A 17,347-nucleotide genomic window follows, 5' to 3' on the forward strand; every position below is an offset into this window, starting at 1 on the left:
ATTTAGGAATTGAGGATTTTTACTGCCATAAACGTCTGTAATTAGACTCCGGGGATTCCACCGAGAACGGAACTCCTGCAATAAACGAGGGAACTCTGTACTGGTGAAAAGGTAACGCAGATATATGTGAGCTGCAGCAGAAGACATAGAAATATGTTTTTTATCATAATTACTGGATGAGAAACAGACGCGCAGAACACAGCAAACACAAACTGTGAGACGAGTGAAGAACAGCAGCCCTCAAAGTCTTTATTTGGATTATGACGGGAGAGAACCGACTATTTAAATTTTTTGTTGTGTTTTTTTTAAAAATGTATCAGTATATTTTTCTTGAAAATCATAGAGTATGTTATTTGGTCATTGTTTTATTTAATAAATAATATTTATTTTATTAAAAGGATCATGAATGAATGAAACTTAATTCATACAGCACTTTACAACGCCTTGAAGGTACCGAAGGGCTTCACAATAAAAAAATGATCTAAAATGGGAACAAAAGTTTAAACTAAAAACTCTAGAATATTCTGTTTTAGAATATAATTTTCTATCCAAATGTTTTCCTCTACATTCCATGTTATATCATTCTTACTCCACGCATCTTCTCCTGGTCCGGCCCTCCTATTGAATTTTAGAAGCCAATGTGGCCCGCCAGTTAAAATAATTGCCCCCCCCCCCGCTGTAGTGGGACTCATCTTCCCCTGAGATGAACCCGACCACAGCGGTGTCATCAGCAACTTTGATGATGGAGTTGCTCTGGTAGGTCGAGGTGCAGTCAGATGTGTAGAGCGTGAAGAGGAGTGGGCTCAGTACACATCCTTGTGGTGATCCGATGCTGAGGGTAATTGTAGAGGAGAGGTGGGATCCGAGTCTGACAGACTGTGGGCGTTCTGTCAGAAAGTCTTTAATCCATGTGCACACGGGGGAAGAAAGACCCAGGTGTAGCAGTTACTCTGTCAGGATGTCTGGGATGATGCTGAGCCTTACAGAGTTCCCTGGGTGGTCCAGGTGGCTCAGAGCAGAGTGAAGTGTGGTGGTGCTTTGGTTTATAGGCAAACTGGAGCGAGTCTAGAGTGGGTGGAAGGCTAGCTTTGATGTGTTGTGATGCAAGCCTTTTCAAAACACTTCATGACTACAGGCGTGAGGGCAACTGGCCTGTAGTCGTCGAGACTGTCCGCTACTGGCTTTTTGGGAATCGGATTATGGTGGAGATTTTAAGGCAGGCTGGGATGCTGCATTGTTCGAGGACAGGTTGAATATTTTTGGTGAAGACCTCTGCTAATTGATCGGCCTATTGGCTTAATAGAGGATTTAAAAATTAACACAGTAATAAAGTATTTTTGTTTGTTTTTGAAATTCTGGTCTATATTCTGCTCCAGCTTCACAGCCTTGCTTTATTTATAATAACACATAAACCATCTAATAGTGAAGAGATGCCCCATTTTCTTATATTTTTGCACTTTTGTTGCTCTTGTTTTGCAGCAGGCGAGCTGACATGCGAGAGCAAAGTGCTGCAAGACAGCCTGATGAACAGCGAGTATGAAGCAACAACTGCTTTCCTCGTCTTTGTTGTCCAGCATTGTCCTCAGACGGTGAGAATTCAAATGAGGATGTGAGAACGTCGGTTTTCTCTTTCATCAGGTCCCTTCTGGCTTCAGCTGGTCTGAGCAATCAAGCCAAAACCCCACCGCACTCTCCCACCTACAGCGGCTCTCCTAGTCCGATACGGTGAGATTGTTTTCCCACTGTGGCTCGTAGGCTGATGTTTCAGCTCCAATGCCAGGATACTGTAACAAACTGAAGCAGTTATTTGATGGGGTTGTAGCTGTGATGCTGAAAACTGCTGAAAGGGTAGGTCGCATTCCCCAAGAGCAAAGGTACACACAGCAAAACTGCCCACTGTTTGTTTGCTGTGAGTTTTTGCTTTATTAAATTTACGATTTCTGTATTTTTTCCTTAATTCAAGAACACAAGAAGTTAAATTCAGAATGCACACATTATTGGTTCTTCTGTAAGTTTGTGTGTGATTTTATAAAGGAACTGTAAGACTTTAAGATCAACTCTAAGCATAAGGCATCCTTGCACACCTCCACCACCCTTATTTTAAGTGGTTTTTGCGCTGATATTGGAGCTTTGTCTGCTTTTTTCTAACTCCTCTCTTTGTATTCGCCACTCTTTTTTGTTTTCAGGCTCACTGAGTTCCCAGGAAGTAATTACGGTGGTAACTATGGAAACCAAGGGGAATCATTGCCGATTCCAGTCCCATCTCAGGTTCAAAACTACCTACGTTTGGAGGAGAACCTCAGTTCTACCAAACAAGACGGCTCGCCTCGGTTCGTGTCCACACTCAAACTTTGTATTTAATGTTTCATGGTTAATTGGAATAGCTTTGTCTTCACATTGCTAGGCTGTCGACGCCGGTTCGCCGTTGCAGCAGTGGAAGTGTGGTGGGCTTTACTCGACCTGGACCCCCACCGTCATGTGTGCAGGGATCATCCCCCACATCCCGCAGACTCTCTCTGGGAGCTGCCAGAACCTTGCAGTTGCCTCCAGGTATTTGAGACTTGAGTTTTCAGTTCCCTCAAAAGAATATTAGGGTACAGCTATCAAATTCGCTTTGCATGATGGGACTTCTCCAAATCCTTTTTTTCCTTTCTTTTTTGAACTTGACCTGTCCAACAGCTGAGCAAACAGATGAGAGCCGAAGGCCTCTTGTGTTGGAAGGCTTTTAATGTTACAACAGGGCTATGGATCTTCGGACACACGAGGTGTATATTTGTATAAACCCCTCTTGTATATGAGGCTAAAGTTTCTTTTATATTAATTATGTATGTATACGTTTTTTGTTGGACTGAATGGGAAAGAGCAAAGAAAAGGAGAGAGGTGGATGTTATTGATGCGGGGTAAGGAATGCAAAATAAAAGGGGGGAGGGTTGAATAAGTTGGAGGATGATTAAAGAAGTAAGAGGCGGTGGAATCCCAAAGCAAGAAGTTGGTTTGGACTTCTGTAAATGCTGTTCTTGTTTCATAATTTCATTTTCCAGCTTGATATAAAAAAAACACAGATTTAAAGTCGTTCTTGTCCTGCTTTACTTCCCAGCTTCCCAGCAGCAGACTGAGTCGAGGCCAATTCCTCAACAGTCCCCACAGGCGGCAGGCCTCGGCTCACGGCTCCACAGCGCCCCCTGTCTGCTGGAGTGTGCAAGCGGCGGCAGCAGGCACAAAATCCGGAAGCAGCTGTCCGATCCTGTGGCTCCCCTCTCAGCGGGGCTCTTGACAGGCCGGCCCCTGCACTCGTCTCCCAGACTGAGTGAGCTGATGCAGCGGAATCCTCTCCCCACCATCCTGGGCTCTCCCTCCAAAGTCAGTCAAGCTCTGCATGTGTTTTGCGTGCACAGCAACATGCACAGAAATACTCATTTGTTCTTTGACTTCCAGGCCATCCCTCCATTTGAATTCCCTAAACCCCCCAGCTCTCCAAATCTAATGACTTTGCTGACAAAGCAGGGTATGGTCATTGTGCCCCCTTGCAGCAGGACTGCCCCCGGAGAGCTCGGAGACATGCAACAAGCCCCCTCGTCTGGTCCCCGCACCGCCCACTGCATCCATAGACTGAGTGATGATAACAAAAGATTTGGAAGGTTAGATTACTTTATGTGCAGTGAAGTTCTCTGATTGGACTTTATTGATTTGTTCCCAGGAAGCCTTGGATTGCTGGATTAGAATGCTGTGCAAGAAAACAGTTGAATTTTGGGTTGACATGCTGGTCGTTTAAATCTGACACAAAAAAAGTGGGGTTGTGTGCGTTGCAGGTCTCAGAGTGCTGGCGGTCTGTCTGACATGCTGCTGCTGGCTGCATTTGGAGCAGGGGGACACGCCGGGGACCGAGGCAGCACAGAAAACCTGACGGCTGCAAAAGCCATAGAGATAACAGGTTTGATGAGCAAAGCATGGGTCTGTCGTCTGACGAGCTCACTTTAGAGTTTGATTAAGACTGAAGGCTTCATTTAGAGAAATAGTGTAAAGAAAGAAAAAACACAAACCAGAATCCTTAAGCTTCCAGACTGGATCACTTTTCAAAACAGAACTAGCTTTAAAGAAATGTAGGCTTTTGAATTCTATTTTTCGGCTCTTGTGGGGTTTGTAAAAATTGGAATATAAATTAAAACAACAAAATTTGAGTTTTAGTTAAAATTATGTAATCGATTTCTTTTTCAGATTAAAGGGACTCTGTTGAATTTTGATCGCTTAACGCCTGAATTTATTTTCAGCTTTGATTAAATACAAAAACAAAAAAATCCCCTTTCTTTCATTTAGGTGCTAAATCAAGGTAGTGGTTCGATTTGCACCAATAGGATCAAAGGGAACAAATCTTTAAACATGATTCTTTTGCCATTAACATTAGCCCATAAATAAAATCAACAAACCGTAACTTCAAAGTCCTCACGGCATTGAGAGTTTATTCCCTTTACAGCACACATCCCTAATTCACCATTTAACCCATGACTCCAATTCATGTAACAACACCTTGAACAGAAAAAGCACTGACATTTTTTTTTAAATATATATATAATATATGTGGAAATAAATTCAGGCAATAAGGGGTTAACTGGGCCATAAGGAAATGCTAGAAATCATCTTAAAATTACGGTTCTTCAAAATGTCCCTCAGTTAATAGCACCCTTTAGTAGTTGCATTAAAAAGGTCATTGGAGTTGGATTCATGTTTCCTGAGCTGCTACAACTCAGACATGTGTCAGTACCTGATGTTTACTCAGTCACACTAATGCACTATAGGTAGTAATGAATGAATCTCAAAGATTGCTAATAAATTCCATGTTTTAGAGCTAAAAACTAAACTCCATCATAGGATGACACACACCCCCTTCCCCGTTTAGCAGTTGGGTTTATGAGCAGGCACAAAGCCCACCAGCAAGAACATACTCTTTTATTCATATTTACTAAAATACTGCTATTATTTTAATCAGATTCAGTTGGACTGAAGCTAAAAGGTGAGGCGAGTTAAGGATTTTCAAAGAGCCATCTGAAGCTGCTACTGCAGATAATTGGGAGGAGGATGTCTGCAAATTTCTCTTATTTTTGAAGAAAATAACTTCACCTCTGGAAGGTAAAACGCCACTTCCTGTCAGGCAGGCTGCAGTGCTGGAAAGAAAGCTTTGGTCGTTACCGACGGCCTTCATCGCGCTGCACTCTTTACACACCAAGAATGTTTCCATTTGGGGGAAACCCCCTTTCCTTTACCGCTCTTTCAAATCGCCTCTTTCTAAATTGTGTGAGCAGTACTGAACAATGAAAGGAAGGAGCCATTCCAGTGTATTGCAGCTTTTTTATAACCAGCTATATTGCACCACAAATACACCTTGTCGGGGTAAAAGCCGGACATGTTGGTGCGTGGCTCAAAAGAGAGCAACGTTTTGAAATGCTGAGAAAACCCAGCAAACAGCGTTCAAAGACAAAATAAAGAACAAAAAGTGAAAAGGGAGTTGTGAAATCCATGTGATCTTAGTTGGGGGTTTGTTTATTTGCTCTCTTTTTGTCTTTCCTTGCCCATTAGGGCCCCCTGGTGGAGGATTTGCTCCTGGTTGCAGCAGCGCGGCACAGGTGGTTTTCACTGTGGGCTCTCCACCAAGTGGCAGCACTCCGCCTCTTACCTCCAGACAAAGAAAATGCTCAGGTAGTGCACAGAAATCCCCTCAAAACAAATGTCCAACCTTGTTTTTGTTTTTTTACTGCCTGGAAGGCAGTTTTTTTATAGAATGCTGGACGAAAAAAAACAAGATGCAAGAAAAAAAGAAAAATCTGCCTTGTTTATCTCTATAACTCTGACAATTTTTGGTTTCTTAAGCTCAACGTTGCTTATTAATCACCTTAAAGTCACTGCAGGTGAGTACAGCATAGTACATAAAAGCAGAAAGGTAAAATGAGATGTTTGAAAAATAATACATCAATCAAATCTAATATTACTTTTATATGAATATTAATAAATGATTTTCAAATAAAAGCTAAAAGAAAAAGGAGCCTTTTGCAGTAAAACTGGGATTTAGGTCGTGTTATAAAAGTGAATAGTCAGACGGGCTTTCAGTGTTAAAGAATTCCATATAAAGGCTTAATGACTAAACAATCATTAATGAAGTGAAAATGAGTACATTTCTTTGACCAAACAGGTCAAACAGGCACAGCCAGGACCAGAAATATTTGGACAGAGACACATTCTTTTTAATTTAGTTTCTGTAAATTACCACAGTGAATTGTAAATAAAACAACTCAGATGGCATTGAAGTGCAGACTTTCAGCTTTTATTCCATGGGTTGAACAAAAAGATTGGATAAAAATGTGTAAAACTGAAGCATTTTTTAAACACTTCATTTCATGGGCTGGTAAGTAATTGGACAAATGAAATACGGTAACTGAAAACAAAATGGTTTATTTACAATTCACTGTGGTAATATACAGAAACAAAATTAGAAAGAATGTCTCTCTGTCCAAATATTAATGGTCTTGATTGTATATTTAATCAAATGAATCCATTGCTAGTCTGTGTCTTTTCTTTCTTTTATTTTATTTTTTTTAAATATTTTTGTCACATATAGAATATGATGGTTGAATCTGAATGGTGTGTGCTGCATGCAGGCTCCTCCTTCACATCCGTCAGCCCGGCCTGCTCCTTCTCTGCCCGTCACACTGGCACATATGCGGACGGCTTCGAGGCTCCTCCCAGTCCTCGTTACAATTTCGCCGACACTGTCACTGCTAACATGGGGGGTCCTGTGACCTTTGAGGCTCCCGAGCTGCCTGAGGAGACGCTGATGGAGGTGAGAACCGCATTGCTCGGAAAGTCTTCAGGCTAAATCAAGGAATGGAACAATGAAATGTCCATTTTTTTGTTACTCTAATGTGGATTAGATGAAGAAAAATCTGCTTTGTTGTTGTGGTCTTGGAGCAGCAGGAGCACACGGACATGGTGCAGAGGCTGCGTTTCACTCTGGAGTTCACCCATTGTCTGATGGAGGTGGCGGGGGCTCGAGGCGTAGCAGCGGGGCCACTGGGGGACCTTTCCCACCTCTCTCTGCTTCAGCAGCAGAGTCTGGTGGCAGATCAGATCAGCTCATTGAGCAGAGAGTGGAGGTAAAAGCCATCTGACAATCAGCAGTTGTATATATATATTGGAGGGATATCCTGGGGGGAATTTGGCACTGAAAAAAAAAGTTACCCAGCGTTTTGACGATTTCCATTATCTCCCTTGTGTCAGATCTTTTAAAGTTCCTCTCCGAACATCTTTTTTGTCGATTGTAAAAGTGTCTTTGAATTATGATTATCAGCTTTTACCCCCCAAAAAACTGTCATTTTCTATAACATAGTTCCTGCAGAGCAGCGGTAGTTCATTAGTAGAAATTCACCTCCCGTTTTTGGCCCGCCCCACTTCCCGTCACCCACCTGTTTGCATGCGCTCCAGCTCATCTACATGGTTTGAGTGTCAAATTGTCTCCTCAGTTTTGCAGAGCAGCTGGTCCTCTACCTGAAGACCACAGAGCTTCTGTCTGCTGCTCTACACTCCGCGATGGATCAAGTTAAGCAGGGCAGACTCTACCCATCTGCGACTGTCAAACAAAGTATGAGCCTTCCCCCCGAAGATGCTCTTCATAGTGGATGTTCAAAGTCACAGAGATGATTTTTGTCCTTGTGCAGTTTTGAAGAGACTGAATGAGCTCTACAAGTTGAGCGTGGCCTCCTGCCGCTCGCTCAGCACTCGGCTGGAGCACTTCTTCAGCAGGAAGCACCGCCTGATGGACCGCATCACCTCCATCACCGCTGAGCGGCTGCTCTTCAACCACACCGTGCAGATGGTGGGTCCGCGCAAAGTGGAAGGACGAGCAGCGAGCGTGCAGACGCCACCTGTAGTCACGCCGAAATGTTCTCCCCCTGAACTCAGGTTCAAGCCGCTGCGCTGGACGAGATGTTCCACCAGGGGGAGGCGTCGATCCTGCGCTACCACAAAGCTCTGCTGCTGATGGAGGGCCTCTCCCTGCTGCTCACCCAGCAGGAGGACATCCTCAGTGTTAGCAAGTGTGAGTCCTTGATCCCTCCTGAGAGATTTGACCCAGCTGGGAGATGCTAAATGCACCCCCTTGTGTCTAGAAAGCAGAGGGTCAATTGCTTCAATATCTTTGTGCTTCTCTCACGAAACAAACTGCTCCAACTGAGATGATGCACAAGAGTCAATTGTTTTTGTGAAAAACCGGCATAAAGCGTCCTAAAATGGATCAAATGTTTGTCCGATAAACACTTAGACTAAGGCTACGTTCCCACTGCAGGCTGAAACGACCCAATTCCGATTTTTTTGCCCCTATGCGACCCAATTCCGATCTTTTCATGACAGTCTGAATGACACAGATCCGATCTTTTCAAATGCGACCCAGGCCACTTGGGTTTGCCGTCCTGAATCCGAAACGTATCCGATCTTTTCAATTGCGACCGCCGTCTGACCGGCCAGGCCACCTAAATCCGAATCGTACGTCATCGATACGCAACAAACGTCATCATTCTGCGTTGAAATAGGTGGGAACGAGAACGTAAACAGCAACCACGGCGGACGATGCTGCAGAGACCCGTCAGTGGAAGGGAAGCAAGGTCCCCGATTTGAATTAATATTTGGGGTGACAGCACAAACTCCAGGGCTCTTATCTCAACCGGCCGGGGGGGGGAGCACCGCTCTAGAGACACATGAGCTGTGGCTTGGCAAAGGCACTGATGGATAGTTAGAGTGAAAGAAATGCAATATGAATATAATTACAATAATAATTATTATAAATAATATTCTTCACTAAATAAGGTATGCGAAATCAGAAAAATTAGGAAGTTGTCATTTAAACATTTTGTTTTTCCCCCCACATGCATCTACTTAGGTTTTTTTTTCTGAAAAGTTCTGAAGTTAAATATATTAAGAGTATATTTTAAAGATTTTTGTTTTCAATGAAAGTTTTTTGCTGAATTGAATAGGTTTTTACTGTTATTAGAAAGATCCTGGTAACTTTATCAAAGGAGAAAAACGGACAAACTTAGCTGACAAAACAAGTCATCCAGATGACGAACACTGACTTTTCCTGGTCTCCTCTCCTTTGTCCTGCAGGTAAGGAGTGCATCGAACGCCGCCTCACAACTTTGCAGTCTGGTCTCTGCGTTTAAGTCTGGATGTCAATCATTCTGCACTGTGAGCAATCCACTTAAACAGATCAGCACCCGGAACTGGTGGCTCCAGTCATATCTTTTCAGTTTCACACGGCTTAGGTTTACATCAAAGTGAAAGGGTTTTGTTGATGTCAGTTCCAGTTTGGGGTGGTGGGAGGGGCCTTCTACGTCGAGCTTGGAGCAGAAGAGATGGTTGCTAAGACGACCGTTCCCCCTCCAGCTGCTACAGACTTTCCTGTGAAAGCAGTCGTTGCCAAGTAGTTCTGTTCATTTCATAAAGCACTCTATTCATTCATCTTCTTCCGTTTGTCCCTTTCGGGGTCACTGCGCTGCTGGAGCCTATCCCGGCCACTTATGGGCCCTGCCTTCGCCCAGAAGTGGCCGGGGATAAAGCACTCTTAAGTTTGGAGATATCAACCAGTCGCTCACACTATGATTTTGTAAAGAGCCGCTTTGGAGTGGGTGGGAACTCAGCTTAGTTAGGAATTGGGGGCTGGAGGAGCATCACCTGCTGGTCTCCGGTCCTAGACGAGCAATGTCCACATTTTCAGTCCATCTGTGTCTCTTCTTTCTTACTTTCTCTCTGTCTTTCATCTTTCCGTTGACAGTAAACAAAGCATAGGAGTGCTGCAGTCTCTGAGAGTTTCTATTTGTCAGTTCGAAAAAAAAGAAACCCTTTTATCTGATTTTTCCCCCCCAATTTTGTTGTGATATTTCCAAAAGGGGGCGTGTCCCGATTCCTTAGCTTTTATTGGAGGAAAACCGGACAGGTCCGGAACCGTCTCAAAGGTGGCGTCTGCATCCTGGTTTGTTTTTAATCCAAGAGGAGGTGAAGGTGGTCTATTGGTGTCCTCCATCACTTTTGCTTTAAAGAATTTGAACCTCTGACTCTAGAAGACCGCCTCCTCCAGATGCTGGTCATTTTTCCCTTTTGCTGTTTTAACCACCAATCATGTGTAATCCTCGATGAATGTAGGCTTTCAGGAGATGATCGGCTTTAATATGTGACGTTTGAAACGTCTGAGCTCAAGTCTGGAGGCTTTTTGCACTGTTTTAGTACTGTATAAAACAAGTGGAACATGCCAAGCTCATCTTGTTTTGGTAAATGTGTTTGCCTTCAGTGCGGTTTGAGTTGTGTTGCAGTGGATTGTCTAAAGGTTTGATGTGAGATGGTTGAATGGGGGGAGGGGTGGTATAAGATATAAACATAGGAGAAATATGTATTTACACTGAGACAAAAAAAAAGTGTGTATTTTGTTGTTTTGTGTTTGATTTCAGATGTTATTTGTTTTTATTCTGAAAATCCACAAGTTGGATGTTAGCTGGACTTAAAAATGTTTACTTTATCCAGAATCGTATTTAGACTTTACAAAAGATTGGGCCAACTGAAAACCTTTAATGGTGGTTGATGTGAAGGAGTTCAAGCCCGAATAACAAAATGTTTGACCAAAAATCACCCTTTCAACAAATAAAAGTTTATAATATTAAAACTTTATACGATGTATACAATGGAGCCCCCCGTAGAAGCACTACCGGATGGAGGGCTGTCAATCGACATGTTTTTTTTTTATCTGCTTTTTTGTGTTTGAACATTCCTAAAGTCGATTTCTACCACAGCAATCTGCCCCTTCAGACATGGTAAGGTCTGGACGGAAGCGGGCGGCATAGAAACTCATGCATGTGTCACTTTGTTCCCCAACAATCATTGCTGTTGGACAACTCCCAACACATTAAAAGTCTCTGATTTAGATGTTCCTTTGTTTTGATTTGTCTGAACATTTTTACTTCACTAACTCTGTCTGTTTTTGTGCGATTTAAGTTATTGTGAATAAGACACTGCAGGCCTGGATAGATGTATAGAAGGTAAAGAACACCTGTACATTTCCAAAGAATCTGCGTTTAGCCTGATCTTCCATACTTTTTTATATTATTGTGCAAACGCTGTTGCATGTTTTCATCTCCATAACATGCACTGTTTGAAATGTCCCTGTGTTTAATGTAACCATTCCTGTTTAGGAGCAATATCATAAATAAAGTTGAACTGAAAGGTCATTGGGCTGAAGGTTTTACACATTTTCCTTTTTTTTTTTTTGCTTATTTACAGTTTTCCCTTTTTCCTTTTTTCCAATGTATGGAAAAAGTGGAGATCATCTGCTGAACTTCCACTGGTGTCGTACAAAAATAAAAACATTTGTGTTGCAAACTTTGTGGCTTTTCTTTTTACAGAAATACTTACCCTCCTGTGTTATGTTGCGGGTCAAATTGACCCTTTGTAAAGTTTGAACATCTAGGAAAAATGGTTTAAAGTATTTTTTCAGCATGAAACTTTTTCTGCTTGCCTTAATTAGTGTAATCAACATATATTATGAAAATGGTTCATCTCACATATTTGAACCCCCGCTGCATGTTTATATCACATGGATACTGTCCGGGTCAATTTGACCCGGCAGTCAAACTGGAGGTACAAGGATGTCTTTTTATAAGTACTATTGCTTTCTTTGCAGCTGTGAGACATATTTCAACCCAATCACACACATAGACACACACGCACACACACACACTGGTGCCTAGGTGTTATCACTTTTGATAGGAACCATTTATATTCTCGCGGGAAAACTCAAAAGGGGAGGGGCAAAACATATAAAAGATTCTCTGCACGGGAGTCCTTCCAACATTACACAGGAAGACCTTCACAAAATGAGCAGCAGAAGCAGAACAATGACAGTCCAGGAGGCTCTGGAAGTCATCACTGATCATGATCAGAAGAAGACTATCTTGAGCTAAATTCTGATTCTAATGATTCTGATTTTGAACCAGATGAAGGAATTGATATTCCTGTTCCTCCAAGCAAGACATTCATATCAAAGAATGGTGAAATACATTGGTCTTCATTCCCAAATATGCGTCAGACAAACCTGTCTGCAGAAAACATAAAGGCAGTGCCAGGGCCCACTAGGATGGCGGTGACTCATGTGACCATGTCAATTCAATTCAATTTCATTTAATTTTATTTGTATAGCCCAAATTCACAACAACAGTAGTCTCAATGGGCTTCGTATCGGTCATTGAAAAAGTAAAACATAAAATCGCGGTGAGGAAAACTTCCAAAAAAAAAGGATTCCGGAAAAAACGAAGAAACCTCGGGGGTGCTCACATGAAGGAGGGATCCTCCCCCAGGACGGACAGGCGATTACCAGAACTCATAGAGAAGAATTACAGTAACTTATCTTACGCTACAACTACATATATAAAGTCCAGCAAACGAGGTTCATCCAGATGGAGTTGGGGGGACGGCCGGGGGCGCGAGTCGAGCCGGGGACAGGATCGAGGTCAAGACAAGCACGACCTATCCGAAATGTGCAAAGTTAACTTACACAAAGCACAGTGTGATGACTGCTCACTCTTGTGCTATGTTTATGTACAGACACACACACACAATTTCATTTTGCAATTGCTTATCTGTTGTATTGTGATTTTGTTTTTTTCTGGTTTACAGTGCATGTATGTAAAACAAAATTTCAAGATTATGTTTCAATGTTATATAAAACCATTGTATTTTATATGTTAGTCTTTCAAAAGTAATACAGTAGTGAAAAATTTAAAAAAAAGTTAGAACATTTGTATTTTTAAGAAAAACGAGTGAATTATCTAATAATTGAACCACTACCTGTTAGAGGTAAGGAGCACCATTTCACTAAGTTTTGATAGAATAATTAGTAATGAGCTTAGTAATGATATATTCACACTGCTTGTTAGGATTTTGGGGGTTTCAGACATATTTTAATTAATAAAACCTTCACCGGGTCTAATTGACCCAGGAACATCATCTCTGTTCCACACAAACGAACATAACAGGAAGGTTAACATTTTAGAAAATCATCTGAATCGCTTTGCCTGGTTTTCTTTTTCCAACTAGAAGCTCTGAAGCTAAATAGAGAAATAATTTAGCTAGAACAGTTAAAAATGTTGTTGGAAAGAGAACAAGGGAGCTACATTAAAATAAAGTAAATAAAAATAAATGCCTTCATGTGTTAAAACTTCAACAGACTAGAATGGTATTAATATGAAAGTGGGTAATTGACCCGCTAACCTATAGCCTATTTGCAATTTTTATCCTTTCAAACATGAACATTTCTGCAGAAAATGAAAATAACTAAAGACAAATATAATCTCATAAATTACTGACCAGTGTCTTTACTCTGGCAATTTTCATAAATACTTGGAAAAATTATGGTTTCAGCAAAAGTAGATCAACATCCATGGCGATTACGCATTTAACTGAAGAAATTCTAAATGGCACAGATGATAAAGAGTTCACAGAAGGAGTGTTCATCGATCTGAGAAAGGCTTTTGACACTATTGATCAAAACATTTTAGTAAATAAATTGGAAAGATAGAAAATATGAGGACTGGCATTAAATTAACCCTTGTGCTATCTTAGATGACCCCACCCTTACATTGACGTGTTATTCCTACCATGACAAAGGTGGATAAAGGTGGAAAGATTTCATGTAATCCATGGACACCAGTGAAGATCACAAATCATTGAAGAAAAAAGGTTCAAAGCACTGTCCAGTGGGTCTAGATGACCCATCTCCCAATGGTAAAGTGCCTAGGATAGCACAAGGGTTAAAACAGCACTCATTTTGTTTAAAGCCAGCATTTGTATTAAAAAAAACAAAAATGAGCTTGTCAATTTGTGGTGTGGATTTATGGAACGGGTTGGGTTTAAAATAAAGCAAAGGTTTACATGTGATTAAAAAAGTTTACAAGATGTCACTGATGGAACTTTACATGGTTGGAAAAAAACAGTAAGAAGAAATGAGCAAATCTCTTGTTTCCTTTGGTGGTATAAAGAGGGTAAATGGAAGGTTTGGAGAATCAAAAAATGGATATATGTACACTATTAGATATCGTAAAAACAAGATGGAAACGTGCAAGAATTTTCTTTTAGATCAATTAATTAATTTATCCATCCATCTTGCCCCACTATCCTGTCCTGTTCTTCTTTACTGTGATTGGCTGTGAGACTTGTCAATACGACAGGGGAAACTCCCCGCACACCTGACCAGAAACGTCGCCATGGCAACACATTATATTTATCTGAGGAGTTTGAGAGTCATTATTGGTTTGTTTGATGCTTTCAAGCAGAACAAATAACTTAAAGTTAGAACAAAATTAATTTATTCATTCATATTTTTATTAAAACGTTAAGGTTGATTAACATAATGTGAATTTTTTAAAACAGCTAGCTTGAGGTTAAAAAAAGAAAAAAAGAAACTGTACGTTCCAGAGGCTTTCGGGATGTCAAGGACCAGCTTCCCGCCGCTGCGCCAGTTCCCGTTTCCACGTGTTTTAGTGAGCCAGCAGCATTTCAAGCCTCTGCCCGTTATGCCGTTAACCGACGCCGGGATGAGAGCGGCGCCAGAGGAGACCGGCCACGCCGACCGCCGCGTGACGTCACTGGAGAGGAGCATCCAGTTCCTGCAGGAGCAACACAAGGAGACCCTGCAGAAGCTCCACGCAGAGATAGACCACCTCCGAAGGGAGAACAAAGGTGTGCAAAGCAGCAGGCTTGAACTTTGACTTTCAGATGCATTGGAATTCACAACATTGGAAAATTAAGTGATTAAGAAAACCTGTTGGTTCTTTCAAAGTAAAATACTTTTTAAAACAAATCTGTGTCTTGACCTGAAATTTACAAATTAATACTTTTCAACAATAACCTGCCTCTTTTGAACAAAGAAAAGGCTAAAATCTACATAAAAAAATCCATAAAGCTATGGGGAAAAATAGTTTCTAATTCAAGTTTATTCAAAAATAATGTTCCAAATCTGAGTGTGTGTTAATGAGGTGGAGTCTGCATGATGCTGAAAAGTCTCCTCTTCTGAATGTTGTAGAGTTGCTCTACAGACGGATAATGGAGCCTGCAAAGCTGAGAGGAAAAGGAAAGTTGCAGTCTGCCCTGCCAAGAAGGATTTAGACACACAACTAGCAATAGGCGAATTGATCAACATGTGTCTCTTTACATTTTGTCTCTTTTAGGCCTGGAAGCCAAACAAGTCATGAAAGCTCCTGCAAAGGGAGGTGAAGCTCACACAGGTGGATCCATGCAGGAGCGAGCCCTGGAGCCACGCCCCTCTCAGGAAAACGATTTAAGGTGCGTTTTGCTTTCCATATTCTACTAAATAAATGAGTCAAAATATAATGTTATTGATATAACAAAAAAATTTGTAAAAAAAAGGCAAATATTTGTCATTTGGAGCTACTTATAAAAAAGTCAGAGTTTTTTTTGTGTTTCCTTCATTTTCACCATAAGAATGGATTGTTTTAAACCTGAAACAATTAAAATAAAATTAAAACAGCAGCTTTATCTCATATTTAAGTTAATGCATGATTGCATCCTAAGTTTTAGGAGACATATTCATAAAGTGTGAAACGGATTTATACATGTCAATGTAGCTGCACTTAAGTCTGTGTTTAGATCTCATTTCAATCGAAGTCAAAAACTGCTGATAAAGTCAAACTCTGGATAAGATTTATGGAAAAAGATGATTTATTTAGATTATTCCAGCATGTAAACACTTTCTTAGTATTATAACACTCGTCACAACATTTAATTTAACATTGTAAACCTTTATCTAATCTCTCTTGATCCAGACTAAAAGACAAGCTAACTGGCTAGTCTTATTATAAATATTAGAGAATTTGTTTGTGTTTGAAGGGTTTCATCTTTAGGCAAATTCCCTCATTGAAATGACAAAAACAAAATCCCCAAATCTTTATGTAAACATACAGCAAATATAATAGAACAGAGAGATGTATTATTTCAAGGTTTCACAAATCTTTGTCAAAAGACAAAATTTAGACAGAAAGAGGTAAAAGTGTTAGCAAAAACACAAATACGACACGATGGGCTAAAACACGAGCAAATGGAAGATGGAAGAGAACAGTTCGTCGTGTTTTTCCCTGTGACACATGGAGTCCAAAGCAGCCTGACATAAAGTGAGGGCTCAATGTTCCTCCATAAAGTGAGATCAAATTGAACGCAGCGTGATTGTAGTGTTGGGACTTTGAAAAATGTTAAAGGGCCTAATTGTGTAAAGTCAACTTGCTGAGCTTGTAAGTGTGTTATAATGTTCATTATAAACAACCCCAAAGCACTATCTTCATCCATTCATGCATTTCTGAGTATTTCTTTAAAAAACTTGCACTCTGAGCACCAGCCCCTCCCAACCCACGAAAACAAGTGGATCCTCACGTTGTGATGTCCCAAAGTGAGGACCCGCCCCTTCCAGGAAGTATCTGGACTGCCCGCACCGCTAGCGTGTGTAAACAGCAGAGCGTGTAGTAAAAAGGATGATGGGAAATGGATGCAGTCTTGCTTACAACTTCAGAAGTGAATTTCTATTGAACTCCTGTTGCTCTGCAGAAACTATGGACTAGAATATGAAACAGGATTTTTAATTTTGGCTAAAAACAGCATAAAAGACCACTGGGAACACTTTTACAATAGATCAAAAGATGATCAGAGCAGCACTTTAACCCTTGTGCCATCCTAGGCACTTGAACGTTGGGAGTTGGGTCATCTAGACCCACTAGACAGTGCCCTGAACCTTTTTTCTTTAATGATTTGTAATCTTCACTTGTGTCCATGGATTACATGAAATCTTTCTACCTTTATCCACCTTTGTCATGGTAGGGAGAACACGTCAATGTAAGGGTGGGGTCATAACAAGGGTTAAAATGTTATGCAACCCAGCAGAATATTAAAACATCCTGGAATAGACACTAAAAATGTTAGAAGTTCCTCTTCCTCGTGTGATACATGTGTAACACACTTGGGTGCTGGCTTCCTGGGCTCGGCAGCCCTCTCATCCCTGAGTGGAGGTCTCCGTGTCCCTCTGGTGCTGGTTCTGGTCCTTGCCCTCGAGCGCTGGGCCTCTCCTGAATTTCAGTGGGTGAACCTGGTCGGGCCATTTTTACGACGCTCTTCGGGGGACCCCCACTTTATTTGGGCTTCCTCCTCTTGGGCTTGCTCTCTACTGAACCTCCCGCAGGGCGGGTGGCTACCTGGAGCGTGGGGTGGGTCTCCCTTGGGGGCGTTCCTGGCTCGTGCCTGGGGTCCACCCCAGCAGAACATA

At 41.5% G+C, this 17,347-nt stretch overlaps 1 protein-coding gene across 2 annotated transcripts in view; it reads left to right on the top strand.

Moving 5' to 3' along the window:
• The window catches only part of ulk1 (unc-51 like autophagy activating kinase 1), a 29,284-nt gene extending 17,878 nt beyond the window's left edge, over nt 1–11,406 (top strand). For both annotated transcript variants that reach the window (XM_011481918.3, XM_020707782.2), the window contains exons 14-27: nt 1,480–1,534; nt 1,639–1,725; nt 2,187–2,330; nt 2,405–2,550; nt 3,098–3,360; nt 3,436–3,638; nt 3,810–3,931; nt 5,572–5,691; nt 6,648–6,829; nt 6,961–7,142; nt 7,509–7,627; nt 7,704–7,861; nt 7,948–8,083; nt 9,145–11,406. In XM_011481918.3, coding sequence (XP_011480220.1) covers nt 1,480–1,534; nt 1,639–1,725; nt 2,187–2,330; nt 2,405–2,550; nt 3,098–3,360; nt 3,436–3,638; nt 3,810–3,931; nt 5,572–5,691; nt 6,648–6,829; nt 6,961–7,142; nt 7,509–7,627; nt 7,704–7,861; nt 7,948–8,083; nt 9,145–9,200 — 1,973 coding nt within the window. In that variant the 3' untranslated portion in view covers nt 9,201–11,406. The remainder of the gene's footprint in view (nt 1–1,479; nt 1,535–1,638; nt 1,726–2,186; nt 2,331–2,404; nt 2,551–3,097; nt 3,361–3,435; nt 3,639–3,809; nt 3,932–5,571; nt 5,692–6,647; nt 6,830–6,960; nt 7,143–7,508; nt 7,628–7,703; nt 7,862–7,947; nt 8,084–9,144) is intronic.
• Nucleotides 11,407–17,347: the final 5,941 nt, after the last annotated feature.

The sequence above is a fragment of the Oryzias latipes genome, chromosome 12 (genome assembly GCF_002234675.1).
Source record: "Oryzias latipes chromosome 12, ASM223467v1".
NCBI classification, from domain to species: domain Eukaryota; kingdom Metazoa; phylum Chordata; class Actinopteri; order Beloniformes; family Adrianichthyidae; genus Oryzias; species Oryzias latipes.